This window comes from Chrysemys picta, chromosome 7 (assembly GCF_011386835.1).
Source record: "Chrysemys picta bellii isolate R12L10 chromosome 7, ASM1138683v2, whole genome shotgun sequence".
In the NCBI taxonomy this organism is placed as follows: domain Eukaryota; kingdom Metazoa; phylum Chordata; order Testudines; family Emydidae; genus Chrysemys; species Chrysemys picta.
The window spans coordinates 13,805,434-13,825,236 of record NC_088797.1 but is presented as its reverse complement, the minus strand read 5'-3'; the positions used below and the strand labels follow the sequence as shown (position 1 = coordinate 13,825,236).

Genomic DNA, 19,803 nt, shown 5'->3' with positions numbered 1-19,803 from the left:
GATTGGTTATCTTCAGAAACCCAAGATGTACAGAAGACACTTTTACTGGACGTACAGATAGAAGAAAAGGAATCGCTACCTAAATTAGAATTGGAGGAACAGAACATTAGCTGGTGTCAATGAGCATAACTCTACTGACTTTACTGCTGAGTATGCGACCCTGAAAATGGTCTGGAGTGCTGAAAAAATGCTAGTTATGTTCTGGGTAACAGGCAAAGATTTTTAACTGAAGAAAACTGAATAGAGCAACGGGATTTTTAATCTCAAGTATTGCATAACAGTAAAGGTTCCACTTCATGCCTTGAAAGAAAATACATGCATTGAGAGAAAGGAAAATACACTGCAAGGAAAGTGTGCATAATGCTTCACACAAGCACAGTGTGAGAACACACAACACATCCCAGCAGACACCCACGAAAAACTGTTGAGGTGGAGTTAGGGTGTGTCATGAGGAAGAGGTTCTCATTTTGTAGTAAGAGTTCATTACAATCCTCTTATTTTGTTTTATGTTGCCATCATTTTCTCCTTCTCTGCAGTAGCCTTGTTTTAACTATGTATCCCCCTCATCTTCTCTAGCTTTCATAATTATTGCATCTATTCAATTTAATCCCTGCCCTCTACAATCTGTAGGGCAGGCAGCGACACCGCTCAGCAGGACAGTATTCTTTCCGGGGCTCTCATGTTGTACTAATGGGAAAGCAATTTGTGACACCCCTTTTAGGGGTATAAAATACCCTCTCCGATGCATCCAACCAGCTCCACTCACCAGTGCATATAGGGGACTGGGTGCCATGGTTCTGCTTTCTCACCACACACTTTCTCAAGGAAGGAGCACCTCAGGAACAGCCCCTCTGCTTCTCAGTGGCAGGAGCTAGGATCTGGGAAGCTTGAACATGAGCTCTGAAGTGGTGGTGGAATCCTAACCCCTCTTTACTCCCCTATGGATATCGTCATGTTAGGCACAATTCAGCCTCTTTCTTAGCAGGGTTCCAACATAATTTCCCCATCCCTGCCATTCTCCCCCCAAGTTTCAGCTATTCTTTTCCTTTTATATATACAAACTATTCTGGGAGCTAGCAGCAGTGCTCAGCACCTATCAGGATCGGGTCCTAACTTACAACAAACCGATGACAACAAACTCATCTTTATACATATCACTTCATTGATTATAAACCAAAGACTTACACAGACAATCCAATAAGTTTCATTACCAAGCTATGTTGTTGGAGAGTAAAAATAAAATTCTTCATGTATTTTAATCAATAAAGCAAATTTAAATCTCATGATGTGACACATCAAGTCTTTGTATTTTGGCCTGCACACTTTGCAGTCTGTTAAATGGCCACTTTAATTTTAAAACCGATCACTCAGAAATACTAAATGGATAAACTCTTTATAGCATTTTCCCTATGACAAAACACACTTAGTAAAAACAAAAGCATGATCATAAAACTGCATAACAAGTTGTCACTTCTGGATTCTTTTATTTGGGCATGAGTTTATGAGCTTTCTTCTAAAAAAGGAAGGAAGGCAAACAATTTTACTTGACAAGTTTTGCTTTGCAAAGAGCTTCGAGTAAATGTTATGAACAACAAGACTAGAAACCCAATTGTCTCAGAAGATCTAGAGAGAGGAAAATTACAGAAGCAAACAAATTCTGCTTAAAAGTCATTGGTTTCCTTACTCTCTTTCTCCATGTGTTCTAACATCCTCACTTCCAAACACACATCTGTGTATTTTATACATCTATAAAAGAGGCAGTGGGCAGGGGAGAAGGAGCTCAACCGCAAAACTTTCAGGTGAATATGCTTGGTCATATGTGAATACTCATATTTGCACACAAAAAAGGTCCTACTCCAAATGTATGAATAAAGACCTGACTTCCTTAAACGGGATATCAATAAGAGGCCACAGGATGAAAGCATATAAAATAATAAATAGTACAGAGAAAGTAGATCATGAATTTCTGTTCTCTTTGGCTGCCTAATAACACAAGAGCACAGGGACATTCATTTAAATTAAAAGGTGGCAAGTCCAAAACTGATCACAGAAAACACTTTTCACACAATGTGCAATTAGACTGTGGAACTCTTTGCTACTGTAGGTCAGTGATGACAAGAACTTAGCAATATTCAGGAAGGGATTGGACATTTATATGAGCAACAATAATATCCAGAGTTACAATTAATGGTAATAATTTAGAAATGGATATTAATCCTCACACTTCAGAGCTTAAGGCAGTTTGGAACTATTAGAGACCAGGATGAAACTTAATATGGGAGGCAGATAATCCCACATCTGCCTGCAAAGGAGTTCTTACATTTTCTTCTAAGCATCTGGTACTGGCAGAGACAGGATAGAGAACTAGATGGCGCTCATAGCTGATCTAGTAGGGCAATTGCTATATTTCTTTTGTGAAACAGAAAGAAAAGAAAAGAAAAGAAAAGAAAAGAAAAGAAAAGAAAAGAAAAGAAAAGAAGGGCATGTATGAAATTGTACTGCAATTGGCAAGCATGTTTGCAAATACATTTTCCCTAGTTTCCCCTTTGCTGTAATCAGTGACGATAGTCTCCTGGAAAGGAAGACAGACCTAAAGCTTCTACTGTCTGATGGTTCCTTGGTGTCCTACGTTAAATGAATTGGTGGACAACATCACACAATCCACCGCCTCAAGAAGCACCTTTGTTGGGAAGTATACATTACGCATGGAGAAGAACTACCATCTGTAGTACTAGTCTCTTCTAGTAAGATTTTAGGCAGGTTGGGCCAGATCCTCAGATGGTGTAAATTGTCATAGCTCTATAGAAGACAATGAATCTGTGCCTTTGCTTCTAGAGAAGGCAATCGAGTAATTTACACCACCTGAGGATACAGTCCATTACTGGGATGGCCTCTGTATTCAGTGCTGTCAATCCAGCATCCTTCATGAGCATACAAATTCATCTCAAGAAAAAATAAGTCTCTGGTGACATCCCAGCCCCAATATAATCAATGGGAGTTTTGCTTTGTTCTACATCAGGGATAGGCAACCTTTGGCCTGAAGCCACCAGGGTAAGTACACTGGCAGGCCGGGCCAGTTTGTTTACCTGCCACATCCGCAGGTTCGGCCAATCGCGGCTCCCACTGGTCGCAGTTCGCCGCTGCAGGCCAATGGGGGCTGAAGGATGTGCTGGCTGCCGCTTCCCGCAGCCCCTATTAGCCTGGAATGGCGAACCACGGCCAGCGGGAACCGTGATCGGCCAAACCTGTTGATGTGGCAAGTAAACAAACCGGCCCGGCCCACCACAGTGCTTACCCTCGTGGGCCGCGGGCCAAAGTTTTGCCAATCGCTGTTCTACATGCTGCATGAGTCATAGCAACCATCTGAGAGGTAAATGACCTTTTAGGAAAGTCTCTTGCTGATGGCAACCAAACATTTTCAAAACATTAAATTATGGAAATTAACAAAATAAATAAAACTGCATTAAAAGGATTCAACTTTAGACAATATGCCACCCAGTAAGCAAAAGTAACATTCCTAGAAAAGTTGAGTGAATCAACTAAAGTAACACAGACCCCACCACTCCACAAGTAGAGCTATCAACTCTCATTCTCCTTACTTTTCATATTAATCTGAATACTAAAGATCCAATAGATTGAAAACTTGATTTTATGTCCCCATGAATTGTGGGGCTTCTCCTAAAGTCAGAATGGCCTGGTACCATATGTAAAAATTAATCTAATAATTTCACTCAAATCAGAACCTATTTGATGTAACTGATTTTTTTCTGTAAAGTTTAATCTTCACGATCCCTGAAAATTATTACTGTGCTTTGCTCCTGAATCACAAGTTTATGCTTAGTTGGTTGTCTTGACATTCATTTCTTTGTAGCAATGGGAGTGCTTTTCTGGTGTATTAATTTATTTCTGGTGTAGGTGTCATTTACATTGGAGTATTACACTTTAATCAGTGGCTTTGCATTTTGATTATTCATTTTGCTAACTCAGCTTTATATGCTACATCTGTGAGTCTTGATGTATTTTGTTTATCACCACAAGACTTTCCTAGATTCTTTTATGGTTCATATTAGTCCTTCTTTATTACTACTGTTTTCGTTGACTTGGGATCAGTTTAGTCTCATGAGTGGAATTTATCATTTGTTTATGCTTTGATCATTTTAATTAAATTGCAATGGGGTTTGGAAGATTTTGCTTTGTGGGCTGGTTTTAGTTCTTCAAGGTCACATGTCATCTGAATATCATCTCCAAGTAGAATGTGTCATTTTTATATGCAGGATTTATAGCCATATATTACTACAAAGTTTCAGTCAACACACCATCAATTTTTTCCTCAGTTGATTCTTCTGCTTTAGTTTTGTGTATAAACACTCAGAACATTCTGGGGGATGTGGGGGTGATATTTTCTGCATGGAGAATTGCAGTGTATGGCAGATATACTGGACCATATACATCCCTGGTGTCATTTCTTTGACTTCACATGGTCCATTGTATACCATAGCTTCAGTTTCCCATCCCTAGCCACATATATTTTATTCTGTGACATATGGCTATCTCATACTTTACAAGAAAGAGATTGCTGGATCTTTGCTAAAGACGGATAAGTGTTTTTTTATGGGCCATTCCCCCTTGGGTTTACAATTATTAGCATCAGGATTTTTAAAGCCCTAACAAATCAGGGTTGTTTGGCATTGTAGTATTCATGTAATTATGGGGAGTGCAGTTCTGCAAAGTTGGAAATTCAAGGAAAGATTCTAGAAAATATAGCAGAGTCTTTAAGAATATTGACGTGACAGAATACACCCTTGTATTCACACCCTACACACTATTGTAATCTTTGTACAAAATATGCCTCGTAAGGTCTCATTTGGAAACTCATAATTTCCTGGTCAGGACTGTCCTTGTAAAATATCTGTGGCAACATTATATGTGAAGTTATAAGATCCCTTTGTATGGTTCCTAATCTCACAGCCCTGCCCAAACAGAAGTTGGCAACAGGTCTCTCCTAAACAAAGGAATGTGTGGTTGCCTTAATTTGCATTTAAGCAGTGAACAAAGTCATCTGGCAGGAAAGGAAGGCAAAGGAAGTTCGAACAGGTGAAAAATCAGCAGGGAATATTCTTGCACATAGACTGGTTCTCACCTGGAAATGTTTTTCAAGAGGGGGGCTGAAAGGATAAAAAAAGAGGAACATATACCCTAATATACCTCTCTCTGTGTGTCTGGCTATCTCATTCACTGCACCTGCAGAGACAGAGGAAGCAGGTGTTCAACTCTGGGGGAGGGGTCCTGATATGAGAGTTTGGTCAGTAATTTGCTAGCGCATGTGGTGAGAAACTTTGCTTGAATCGAATATAGTTAGGCATTAGTAAGCGTCTCGTCTTTATTTTTCTTGTAACCATTTATGCCTCATTACTTGTACTCACTTAAAATCTCTATGTCTAGTTAATAAATTTGTTTTACCTAATACAGTGTATTTAAACTGAAGTGTCTGAGTAACTATTTGCAATAATAAACTGGCACATTATTCCCTGAAAAGAATAACAGACTTAAAATATTTGTATTGTCCAGAAGAGGGCTGAGCAGTACAGGACATACATTTCTGGGGGAAAATTCCGAAACTGGGGAGAAATTGGGGGTCATCCAGCACCATAACCAAGGGTGGTAAGAACCGAGGTGTGGCTAGCTGGGTGCAGCATACACAGAGACATAACTGGGAGTGACTTACATGCTGGGGGCTGTTTGTGAGCAGTCCAGGCTGGAAGCTACAGCAGCAAAGCATTGTAAAGGGCACCCCAGGTTAGCGGTCACAATCAGGGCCGGCTCTAACTTTTTTGCCGCCCCAGGCAAAAAAGAAGAGAGCCGCCCTGCCGTAACCCCCTCCCCCCCGTGAGCACCGCCAAAATCCCCGCCCCCTCCAAGCGCCGCGCCGCCTGAAGCCCCTGCCCCTCCTCCGATCGCTGCACCGCGCCAGCCCCCGCCTCCCCGAGCACCACGCTGCCCGAAGCCCTGCCCCCCCTCCAAGCACCGTGTCGCCCGAAGCCCCACTCCCCCTCCGAGCACCATGCCGCCCGAAGCCCCCGCCCCCCTCTGAGCACCGCGTCGCCCGAAGCCCCGCTCCCCCTCCGAGCACCGCGCCGCCCAAAGCCCCGCTCCCCCTCCGAGCACCATGCCGCCCGAAGCCCCGCTCCCCCTCCGAGCACCATGCCGCCCGAAGCCCCGCTCCCCCTCCGAGCACCGCGCCGCCCGAAGCCCCCGCCCCCCCACCGAGCACCATGCCGCCCGAAGCCCCCGCTCCCCTCTGAGCACCGCGTCGCCCGAAGCCCCCCCCCCAGCACCATGCCGCCCGAAGCCCCTGCCCCCTCCGAGCACCGCACCACCCGAAGCCCCCGCCCCCCCTCAGAACACCACACCGCCTGAAGCACCCGCCCCCCCCTCCGAGCACCACGCCGCCCGAAGCCCCCCGCCCCCCCTCCGAGCACCACGCCGCCCGAAGCCCCCCGCCCCCCCTCCGAGCACCACACTGCCTGAAGCCCCCGCCCCCACTCCAAGCGCCGCGCCACCGAATCAAAAAAAAAAAATCGAACGCCACCCTACCCCAAAGTGCCGCCCCAAGCACTTGCTTGGTCAGCTGGTGCCTGGAGCCGGCCCTGGTCACAATTGGCATTAGTTATAATGTCCAGGGAAAATGATCCAAGGTTATATTGTATATGTTGAATAGGATATGTTGGGAGTTTTATTTCGTTCTAGGTAGACCTTCAGCAGTGCAGGATATGAAGGAGACTAGATAGCTCAAGGAATTATTAATAGATTTTCACCAGTAGGTAACATTTAAATACAGTCCAGGATTGGTCTATATATAATTTATTTTTCCAACACTCCTCACTGGATCATTAGAGTTAATATTAAAGTAGACCGTGAGCCTCTTACACTGATGACTATTCACACAAATAGTCCCACTGACTTCAGTGACACTGCTCATGTGAGCAACTTCTCCCCAATGTGAGAAAAGAGCTAGGAATTCTGATCTTTAAAGCTCATAGTAATGACCAGAAAGGTAGGTAAGTAGCTGATTTCCTAACTGGATACCTAAAATGACAATTGGTAATGCCCTAAAAAGGTGATTTCTGGAAATTGGAATGAATTAATTACATTTAAGAGATGGGAAAAGGCTTCACAATTTAGATCCAAATCTGGATTCTGAATAGTAAGGTTCAGGAGTGTTCAGATTTTGAGTTTGAGGTTGGATTCATCTCAGACTACTACAGTACTAAACCGTAATTTATTATGAAAACTGAAAATTACCTCATATTCTTTTGATTTGATTGAACCTTTTTTTTTTGAAGGGATGGAGTCAACAAAGCTTTCTAGGACTTTTTAAAAATATTTTCTTTTGAACCTAACAAAACAATACACACTCTTTGAAAATTTAAAGAAACTCAAAAAGTCTGATTTGATTCATGATGCTAGTTCCATAGTGGGATTCCCTGACACCCCTCTTTCTTCCTATATGTCTTTCTATGCAGAGTCTTACAAGTTTTCACAGGTAAAAACAATGTTCTGAGATCACAAGGAGTTCATTTAGGAGTTCCAGAAAAGGAGAGTAATGATGTTTGGTCCAGGCCATATTTGGATGGTAAGTTTTCCTCACACCTCTGTAGTGCTGAACAAGGATTATCCATAAAACCAAGAGACTAAATCCCATACAATCAATTCAAGGAATTAGGAACAGGGGAGCCTTAACCTTCCTTTCATCTTGTTAGTTTCTAATTAGGACATATTTTTGGGAAAATCTCAGTTTTACTGAGAGATACTTTGAAGGGAGCCTAAATCATGTAATCATAGGAACAGGAAAGTACAGTACTCTTATATTTTAACTTTACTTTATTTTGGTGCCTATACATTGTTGGTGCTCTAAAAATACATAAAATAAAATAAAGACCGCAAGCTCTTTGAGATAGGTGGTGGGTTTTTTAGCATATTATATATTTTAGGTATTGTAATGTACATCATACAGTAAGGCAGCTATAGAACTAGTAATTAACCACCATCATACTAATATAACAAATTTTAATTAACCGTGTCATATTCTACATTTTTGTCATATTTCCCCCATGGCCTGAGCAAACCAGACTGTGGCTATTCTCTGTTGCAGAATGGCCCATGGGCCATTACAGCTGAGATTAAGTTAGACCAGTCCCAGGACAGTACAATATTATTTATTTTCGATTTCACTCTAAGGATGTCCTTATCCAAAGCTGTGGCCATCTTTGGCAAACAATTAAAGACACAATGATGCAGGAGTTACAAAAATTCTCTCAAAGCAGCAGCACTTCTCTGTCTTGCCATAAAACCAAGCCTCAGATAGTCATCAGTCACCTGAAATAATACGTGCCCAAAACTTGATATCACCCCCTCTGTTCCGGGGTGAGTGCAACTTAACTGGAACACAGAATGTGACACCATGTCATTGGGAAATTCATTGCAAAGCACAGGAGAGGGAAAAACTGCTGCTGCAGAACAATCTGTATTAAGGCCAGTTTTCATTTAAATTAAATCTTAAATGGGAAAAATAGGAATGTAAAAAAACATCAGGCCTAAAAACCCAAACACAATCCTCTGAAATATTATTTTACTGAATTGCTTTAAATATCATGGAGAAACAGATTTTTTATGTATGAGTTTTTAGGATGGAAATGATAGCAAATAAACATGCATTCTTGTGGTTTGTGAGATTGGGTGAATTTATTATTATGTATAAACAACATAGAATTATACTAGACCTATACCTAAGACACACTGTTAGAGTTAGAATTTCTAGCACCATGTATGGAATAGTATAACACTTTGTAACTAGTGTTCATCCTGCTCTTGAATTGTCATAGTACATTTAAGAGACTTGCGCCAGCATTTTCAAATGTGGGTACCTAAAGTTAGGTACCTAAATCAATATTTAGGCACCTAGACAAAGTGGCCTAATGTTCAGTGGTCCTGAGTCTAAGAGAATAAACATATTTTCAACTGGCTTTTAGAGAATACTCAAAAGTAACACAGAAACAAAAAAATATAAAAGGAAGGAAAACACAAGTTATTGAAGAAAACACTTAAGAATTCTGAATATCAAGCAGTGGATAAAAGCAATCAAGATGAACAACAAGATGACAAAAACATTAATTAAAACCTAACTACCCCCATTCAGAACAAAGCAAGTGTTTAAGAATATTAATACTGTTTAATGAGAAAGCCATCAATGAAGTCTTATCAAGGGAGGAGGAAGATTCAAAATGCCCTTACTGTATTTCTTTATCATTCATGAGCAACCCTTTGTTCTACCTCTGAATGTGTTTGGCATCACAATTTTGGGCCTCATTCTGATTTCACTCACACTGATTTTAATAGTATCATGCAAATGTAGCTATTCCTGTTTTACACCTTTGTTAACAAGATCAGAATAAGGTCCGTTGTTTGCAAAGAAGCCGCTTTTTTGTCTGAATTAGGGTGTGTGCTTAGCTGTATTGCCTTAGTGCTTTTGCTTCTCAGGCAAGTTACATGTCTCTGGAGAGGGTGGGGGGGAAGCAGGCCTCCATTCTAGAATAAAAATATGAAATTATTTAGTAGGGCTTGTGTTTTGCAAAAATACGATGTACAAAGTGATTTTGAAGATTAATGTTTAAGAAACTGAATATGTCCCAAGTGGAGACAGGCTGTTTAAAAGGTTTGGAGGGGTGAATTACAGATCATGAGATTTTCCCACTGTAGGGATTTGGGGTGTATAGCACTCTTGCTAGGAGTCATATCCCAGAAACTCTCACTTAGTTGAGGCCTACACTCCCCACAGCACTCATTTCCCAGTTATATATTGTTAAGCAGACAATCAAACTAGAAAACAGCCCTGGGTCAGGTCAGCTGAGAACAGACTGCACAGATGCAGGCAGGGAAAAAATTGAAACAGGGCAGAGAAGATTGGGAGACAGGGAAGGGAAATCAACATATCCATCTTTGCAGGGAGGATTATAGTTCTAATAGGAGGATGAATGAGACAAAGTCAGAATTTGAATTGCAGAATTCAGAACTAGAGTGGCATCTTTTCCATAGACATTTTTGGCATTTGTGGAGACACACTGGACTGGAAGTGGTGAACTTTCCACAAAGCACCATAAAGTCATCTATTGTGGAAGCACAGACAATGCCCAGAATGAAGGAGATGCCTTCATTCTATCAGAAAATATTTACAGCTCTTTGAAAAGCTTTAGATGCATCTCATCATGCATAATGAGCATTAAACTACAAGGGAAACATGATCCTGCTTTCATAATACAATCTAAACCATTGGTGAGTAACCTGCGGCCCGTCAGGGTAATGTGCTGGCGGGCAGCATGACAGTTTGTTTACGTCGACCATCCACAGGCACGGCTGCCCGCAGCTCCCAGTGGCCACGCTTCGCTGTTCCCAGTGGGAGCTGCGGGAAGTGGCGCAGGCCGTAGGGACATGTTGGCTGCCGCTTCCTGCAGCTCTCATTGGCCGGAAACAGCAAACCGTGGCCACTGGGAGCTGCGGACGGCTGTGCCTGTGGACGGTCAACGTAAACAAACTGTCTTGCAGCCCACCAGCACATTACCATGACGGGCCATGTGCGGCCCGCGGCCGCAGGTTGCCCACCACTGCTGTAGAGTGATCCTTGACCAAATGAAAAAAAAGAGCAGAGGAAATCCTTTGAGTCACAAGATGGCTTTTGATCTGGATGTTCTATGGCATATCAGATACTTGTTTGTCATCAAATGTTGGAGTCACACAGAGCTCAATACCTGTTTCATATTCATTGACTAAGTATTCAACTCCTAACAGAGAGTCTCTGTGGCAAGTAATCAAGAGGTATGGTTTTAGCAGCAAGTTGATTTAAATACTGCAGAGTCTGTATAACATAGCTTGACATACAGTATGAGTCAGCGGCAAGCTGACAGAGTGGTTTGAAGTGAAAACTGGAGTCAAACAGGGATGCATATAAAGTCCAATACTTTTACTATACACTTTGAAAATGTCTTGTTCAACTCCCTCAGCAACACTGGTGGAGCCTGCAGTGGGGAAGATTATCAATCACCTTGACTTTGCAGAAGATATTATAATTATTGTGTTTATAGAGGAATACAACCAAGAAGCAGCAACTAACTTGTACATAACAGCCATAGAATGGGGCTTAAAAATGAAGGAACAAAAGTCAAAACCAATGATAACATCAAGAAATCCAGAAACAGGCTAAACTAGACATTAATGGTGTAGACATTGAACAAGTAGAGTTTCTGCCAGTTGGGTTCCATTGTATGACAACTGCTATCAAAATGACATCAACAAGCAGATAGCTATTACCAACACAATTTTCACAGAAAGTGTATGGATCTTAAAAGCAGTGTCCATACGAGCTACAACACGACTACATACAACACTCATTGTACCCACATTACTTTTTGGTTGTGAAACCTGGGTACTGAAAAAATACCTGGAGCAAAATTGCAAACAATTGAGATGAAGTGCCTGTGCCATATCTTAAGTGTCACAAGGCTAGACAGACTAAGAAATGAAGAAATCTGTAGAAGACTGAAAGTGCAGTGCATGACTATAATCATCAAAAGGTGCCAACTACAACGGGTTGGCCATGTTGGTAGAACAACCCATTACCGATTGCCTGAAATTGTTCTTTCTGGACATGTCCATGGAGAGAGAGAGAGGCCGAGGATGACCAAGGAGACAGTGGTATAACATAAAACCATCCAGGCAACACCCAACAGCTCAAATTGTGCCCCAAACAGATGTGGATGGAGTCTGTTCATAACCTCAGGCCTACCCAACCTTGGTGTTGGAAAAACAAGATGACGACAATATAGGTGGGAGAAGATCTGGACTATGGTGGGCAGGGATCAAGCATTTGAAGGAGTGTTAGATTGTATTAAGGGAGGACTGAAATACTGACAACTCTGCAGTTCACTCACAACAGTGCTGTAGCAGTTAAAAAGATGAGTACAGTGTTGCATCATATTATTCAAATTATTTGTATCATTCCTCTCAATATTGTTCTCATAGGATTTAATGCTATACTATACCAGTGTTTAATTGAGCATTGAACTGCTTAGCATGGAACATGGGCAAAACAATAGCTTTTGTCAACAACAACTCAATTAAAAATGGGTAGAACTGGTATCTGAAATAGCAGAGTCTAGCTTTGGAGATACTAATCAATATTAAAGAAGCAGGTTGAGAGCATTGGTTTGGTCTGTTCAGCAGTCTTTGTTAATGCAGTTCACAGAGTGGAGTCTTACTTTGCTGTTTTATCATTGGCATATAAAACTTGGTGTAATTTGAATTAGTGTGAAATACAGTGGCATTTTTAAATCAAAAAGTTTTAAAGTGACACTTTACCTGCAAGGCACAACATGAATGATTGCAGCACGAGCAGTTCCCATAGCAACCTCATTTTCAGTTTCCGAGGTCAAAGGAGGCGCGAGTCCAATAACTAGTGAATAGAATGCTGCTTCTTTTAAGTTTTACACAACCTTTAATCTGTGGGGGGGAAAAAAGAGAGACACATTACAATGAGATTTAGGATTACAGCTTTTTATACTATGAGAGTGTATCTTTCCATGTGAGCTAAATGAAATTAACACCTGGAGGGAAACAGAAATTGTTGCTTTATAAAGTCAGTCTGGGTGGGGTGGGGGTGGGGGCAGGAATTAGAAATTAAGGATCTGAAGAACAAAGAAGAGGATTTACAGAGTGTGTGTCGGTATTTGCAGAGGAGCAGTATATCTGTGAGATGTGCAGTCTATGTGATCTGAGCATAGGATTGGTAGGCAGACTCCTGTGATATAATCTTGATTCTGCGTCCTCCACTTTCTCGGTTACCTTGGGCAAGTCATTTGAACTTCTCTGCCTCATTTTTCCCCTCTGTAAACTCACCTGTTTGCCTCATGGGGGAGCTGTTATTAGTTAGTTAATTGTGTAAAACACTTTGAAGATGAAAGAATTATTATTATCCCTCTTTACTGTCTGACAACTTCAAAGTACTTCAGCAACTGAACTGAGCAAAATGTAGCTACCTCCAGAAATTGTAAATCTCACTCTGTCCAAAGGAGACTGTCTCTAGAGGTGGTGAGGTCTTCTCTCTGCCTACTCAACCAGGGTACTCCCTCTCCTCCCATAACCCTGCAGTGACATAGTCAGCTTGGGACTAATTTCTACACTGTAACTCAGATTTCCTGCATGGCAGCATGTCGTGTTGTCACTAGACCATCAGGCCAGCCAAGGATCACAGTGCTGTAAAACATCTGAGAGTCACATCAATGTCTCGAGGCAATACATTTTCTGTAGAGCATGACCTTTTTCTTCCCACCCCTTCTCTGGGAAGTTTTCCTGAAGCATCCACACTGTTACCCATGCGCAGATAAGGAACCCGAAACACATTGGAAACCTTCAATGAAATTATCATCTAAGCATTTCCAAATGAAACCTGATCTTTTCCGGGCACTCTAATCTCCATGACAAATTAGGGGGAGAAAATATCCCTTTTCTACATAGGACTTCTATCCGGAAATAACCACAGCAGGCATTTAAATACTATAAATAAATACATAATTTCACCAATCATACATTCTTATCATTTATTCATATCTCTGATGTCTAGAAGTTAAGGAGCCTTCATGTTTACAAGACAAACTGCATGACTAATAGAAAGTGAAGTAGTATCATTAGAAGTCTCTGGTTGCTTTTGTGAGCTAAAATTGATAAGATTCTTCTAATAAAATCAGGTTCAGTGTGCTGAGAAGACTAAGAATCCTTATCTTCTGATCTGAAGATGTAATTTGAAGAGGGTGAAGACTAACTGAATATATTCAGATATTCTGACATGCATGATGATTAGATTGGCTGTAGATAAGCAGGAAGGACTGATCAATGAAACTAATAACATCTTAAGTGAATGATTAGGGTATTAATAATTAATTTTATTTAAAAAAATGTCGTGACTGACCTCTGAATTGATCTACAATGTTAAGCTGTTTCTCTCTTGCAGCAATTAATGAGGGAAAGTATCCAATTTCGTAATACAGATTTCATACTAGGTAAAAAACTAGTTATGCTCTGTGTGCCAAATTGTGCTCTCAGTTATGGTAACATAAGTACAGGGTCACTGCACAGAACTCAAGGCAGTTATTTTCAATTTACATCAATGCAACTGAGAGTAGAATTTTGTCCTATGTTCACCATCATGTTGTGAATGTCTTCTTCACATTCTGGCTTTCCAACAACATATTCTCACCAATAAGCAGAGATCCTTATGTATAAGGTATTATTTATAAAACTTGTACTATACTGGGGCAGTTCAATGGTTTAGGATTATTCTTCTCACTTCATGGAATAAGCTGAGTGGAACTTGAGCAGAATAGTAATTTACAGGTAGTATTTCCTTTGATACCTAATTAAGAACACAAGAGGTAGGATAACACTTATAATTAACTTAATCTACTGCCAGAAAATATCTCCAATGCACACACAGGCACACGCCACAAAAAACACAGCTACTGGCATATAGAAAGACTAACTATGATGATCCCCAGGGGCACTGAGATTTGTGAGACACCTCACCAACACCTGGCTTTAGCAAGTCTTGTCTGTGGCTGCTGTGATTCAGCTCCCTGAAACCACCAGCCCCTGGCAACACATGCACCTCACTCTCTCTGCACAGATAGCAATAGGCACACACCAACTCCCAAATCCTGGGGCTGTTCCCTGTAGCGTCCACCCCTTGTCCGCTGAACACACTGGGAATTTCCAGGTCCGCTGTTCCCAACGGAACAGTCCACACCCACTTGTAAGACTTAACTCGGGATCATCACTTTGCTTAACACCACACCAGGTAGATATATTTGCAGTGAAAACAAGAGTGCATTTATTGTCAAAGAACAGAGATTCAAGTGAAAGTGAGTAAGAATATTGGAAACAAATGGTTACAGGCAAAACAAAATCACAACATGCTTTCTAGAGAATCACAACATGCTTTCTAAACGTAACCAAGAAGTTATCCTCTCATCAAGAGAAGCTTATCTCACCCAAAGTTCTCTGCAGCTATTTCAACCAAGCCTGGTTGTAATCCCATTCCCATGCAGTAAACTCACTGTCTGCTTACTTCCTGGGTGAAGGATAAAAAGGATGTCCCCCAAATACAGTAGAACAACCCTTGATGAGCAGCTCAAGATATGTCTTCCCTTCCCCGCTGCTTGCTTTCCTGTTAATTTTCTTCTTTGAAATTCCCACAATCCTTCATTAACCTTCAGTTCAGACTGGTGAGGAGAGTCCCTTGATAAACTACACAATAGAATCATAGAAACATAGAATATCAGGGTTGGAAGGGACCTCCGGGGGTCAGGTAGTCCAACCCCCTGCTCAAAGCAGGACCAATCCCCACCTAAATCATCCCAGCCAAGGCTTTGTTAAGCCTGACCTTAAAAACCTCTAAGGAAGGAGATTCCACCAGCTCCCTAGGTAACCCATTCCAATGCTTCATCACCCTCCTAGTGAAAAGGTTTTTCCTAATATCCAACCTAAACCTCCCACACTGCAACTTGAGACCATTACTCCTTGTTCTGTCATCTGGTACCCTGAGAACGGTCTAGATCCATCCTCTTTGGAACCCCCTTTCAGGTAGTTGAAAGCAGCTATCAAATCCCCCCTCATTCTTCTCTTCTGCAGACTAAACAATCCCAGTTCCCTAAGCCCGCCTCATAAATCATGTGCTCCAGCCCCCGAGTCATTTTTGTTGCCCTCTGCTGGACTCTCTCCAATTTTTCCACATCCTTCTTGTAGTGTGGGGCCCAAAACTGGACAGTACTCCAGATGAGGCCTCACCAATGTCAAATAGAGGGGAATGATCACATCCCTCGATCTGCTGGCAATGCCCCTACTTATACAGCCCAAAATGCCGTTAGCCTTCTTGGCAACAAGGGCACACTGTTGACTCATATCCAGCTTCTCGTCCACTGTAAATACTTAATTTACATGTAAAAGCCCCCTAGATAAAAAAAATCATATCTAACAGAAAACTTGTTCACCTTTGCTGGTGACCATTCCCATGACAAAGTCTTTAGAACATAATTTTCACTGTATATGCATAACTCCTTACACAACATCCATACATGCATTTCAAAATGACAACCAGTGTGACACTGGCTTTTATTTGAGACCTCACATGACATTCTTTGGTAAACTAGAATGGACATACCAGACCCAGGAGATCCCTATACCCTATACACCCCCTTCTGTGCCCCTTGCCAGTTGGCACTAAGTGGTTCCTGGATCACATTCACCAAGTCACATTTTAGTAGGAAGGTTAAATAACAACAGTACCAATTTCAAGCTAAAAAACTCTCCAGGTGGTTTGCATACATCCCTGTGAGGTAAGGAAGTATTATAGCATCCATTTTACAGATGAAGAACTGAGAATACAGAGGCTAGAGGTTTCATCCAAAAAGCCTGCTGAAGGACTTCCATTGATTCAATGGACTTTGGGGATCAGTTTGTAGGCAACTCGATCAAATTGATGGCCAAGCAAGTCCCTGACAGAGCTGGAACTAGATGCCTGGAGTTCTGGTTTGCTTTCTTCTACAGGCATCAGAAAGCAGCCAAATGGCACTCTGTCATTCATGTGGCTCATATTGCAATTTCTAACTCCTCCTCTTGAGGTGCTGATCTTTTGGTAGACACCCCAGGATGTGCCATGTACTGCCATCCTACTTCCAGAAATTGGGGTGCTCCAACACAGGGGAGTAATTGGTACCTTTCATTTTTGTGCTGTGTCTGGTCTTAGTGGGATAAAGTATTAAGGTGGCTTCCAAGTATACATGATACCACAACATGCAGATATATCTCTATTCACATTTTCAAAACTTGCATTGAAACTTTCAATATACAGGAAAAAGAAAGAGAAAAGTAGATCATTGACTGACACGATGTTATTACCATAATATTTTTGTAAACATTTAGGAAAGGCATTCAAGATGGCAGCTTCTTTCCCTTCTATAAAATCATTTTAACACCACAACTACCTGTCCTGGTTTTAGCTGAAAAAAAAAATGATGACACAGATATGTATTAGTATTCAGCATAGTTATTTATCAAATACAATGGAAAATGTGAAATCTCCCTAAAATTCTGCTTATTTCAACATTTTCAATGGAATCAGAAGACATCAAAGGGAGATGCGTCTGCTTTAAAGAAGCATTTTGAAGTAATATGTGATGATGGTAGACCAGGTGCCAGCTCTTGCCAAGGCTGTAGGCTTCAGCTGAGCATGGACAAATTCTTAGCTGGAAACCAGACCAGCTCATCTGCGTTTTCAAGATAGATGTTAGACTTGCAACGATGTATTTAGTGTTTAGTGTAGTGTTTAAACTATAAAATACTTGTACGTTGCTACATGAATTAATCTTATTTGTAATGTCTGTATCTCATGCTATAAGGTAATATGCAAGTTTTGCTTCATAACTGTAAAAATGTCTGCCCTGAATTTGAGAGCCCAAGCAGGCAGAGGAAGATTATCAATACTAAGTGGGTGGTTGTAACACATCACAATATGAAGACTGGGTTAATGGCCTTCTCACACCAATGAAGGTGCTATGTGCAAGGAAGCTTGTTCCATTATCTTGAATTCTGGAAATTAAAATACCTGGCATGAAAATTCTTCATCTCTTTGCTGTTTGCTGCAGCTAGGAAACAGAAGCAGAGATCCCAAAGGTCAACCTGGGTTAACCCGAAAAGACATGGAGTGTTGACAGATTACTTCATGTCTGTTACCTTTTTGAACCATATCTGCAATTGATTTCTTTATGTATGTTGTCTATTTTAACCTGTAAATAACTCTTTCATTTGCTACAACCATTGTCTTTGGTGTGAGATCTGAGGTACAAATTGACCTGGGTAAGTGACTGGGCTCTTGGGACTGGAAGCAACCTGAATCTTTATTGATCGTTAGTGTATGGCAATCAACTGTCACTAGCTCATCATACCTGGGTGGCATGACAGACTGGAATGCACAAGGGGACTGTCTATGACTGTGTGGTAAGACTGTTATAGTGCTTCAGAATTCACATTTGTTACTGGATTGGTGAAATCTAATTATAGAATATACAGTGTGGTGTGTCTGCCCTGAGGTTGGCACTCACTGCCATGAACCACTCCAGCCAGCATGACATAATCAAAGTTGAAATTCTCATCATTTGTGACATTAAGGACCAGCCTACGTATAGCACTTGTCTCCTTCAGGACGTCCATGAATCTCAAAGGAAATTTTATGCACATAAAGGGGGGGGGGATAACAGGTTTAGTAATTGCTTTATAATATATTCCTTGAGGATGTGCTAGCAGATATAGAAATTCACCAAATTCATGGACCAGTACCGTGTTTTGATGTCATTCCCAGAAATGCCATTGCTGAAAGCAATTATTTCCTGGAATGATATTACAGTTTCAGAAGCATTATTTTCCTGGTACTATATAACAGCTTTCCCAGAAGTCCCATTGAAAACAGGCACTTGGATTTTTGGCATGCCAGCCCAACATTGGCATTGCATGATAAAATACCTACCCAAGTCCCTAAATGTGACATCTAATGGGCTATGGGAAAATCTTCCAATAGATTTAGAATAGAAATAATGCAAGCCCCATCATGAGAGGAAGTAAAAAGTAAATGTGGGGGGGTGGGAGAGGGAGCGAGCACACCATTAGAAATAATATTCATCGATATTTAAAATAAGGTGGTATCTTAGATACTGCTTCATTTTCCTATACTTAGAATCCCAGATTCTTCTCCCATTTCACGTACCTGATCCAGAAAACCTTTTCTCACATGAATAGTTATCATTTATGCCAGTAGGCCCATTGCCAACAGCTATGTTTGTACTGGAAGTGTTGGTACATGTTTTATGACTACCGCCTTAGAAAGGGAAACAACCAAGCCTGGGCAATGAATTTAATAATTGAAAAGATCCTGCCCATCTCTAATTTCTGTTTTCTGGTTGAATAAAAGCCTTTGGTATCACTTTTGGAAAGGAATGCAACAAACCTGAACACTCATAAAAGGAATTCTTATTCTTAAAAGGAAATATCAATGGTGTCGAAGCATCACATAATTTTTTTAAGCTATGAAAATGAGAGACTCATGATTTAAACTCTAATTATATCCCCTCTGATATACCCCACCTCGAAACAACGGTGCAGATCCTTTTGTAACCTTACTTTTGGTAATGCCACCATCAGTAGCAATTTGTTCTGAAAGGCACCTTTTTCATAACTGGGTTTTGACAGAGAAAGTTGACTGTATAAGCTTGGAGCATGATAAGGTATTAGAAGAAAGAAGATGTGCATAGTTGTTGAGGCATTTAGGAGTTGGTTTTCCAGAGATGCTGAGCACACATTGCTCTCATTAATTTCAACAGTAGTTGTGGGTGCTTAATGCTTCAAAACTAAACAAAACAGGCCTTTAGCTTTCAGGGCACTTGGGCTAGTGAGTTCACATTGTACAGAAAGAAAACACCAATAGATGGAACTCTCTTTTTCCCTCTAGTGTAAAGGAAAGCACTGTACTCTTTGATGAAAATGTTAGTGCCCAGAGTCCAGCATACAAACCCTCCACTTTTGGAGACATTCAGAAATAAAATTTGCAAAATGCCTCAGGCTCTCAGCTAAAGTAGTAGTAGCAAGAAAGGTTTCTTAGCAATCATCTCACGTTTGTTTTTCTTCTACCCATTGGTGTGCTACAGAGTGCCA

The 19,803-nt window shown here is 41.1% G+C and overlaps 1 protein-coding gene across 24 annotated transcripts in view; it reads right to left on the bottom strand.

Annotated features, from left to right (window-relative positions):
• CNTN4 (contactin 4) overlaps positions 1-19,803 on the bottom strand; it is a 657,650-nt gene that overhangs the window by 305,165 nt on the left and 332,682 nt on the right. For all 24 annotated transcript variants that reach the window (XM_065550819.1, XM_065550814.1, XM_042849912.2 and 21 more), the window contains one exon: positions 12,409-12,549. In XM_065550819.1, coding sequence (XP_065406891.1) covers positions 12,409-12,463 — 55 coding nt within the window. In that variant the 5' untranslated portion in view covers positions 12,464-12,549. The remainder of the gene's footprint in view (positions 1-12,408; positions 12,550-19,803) is intronic.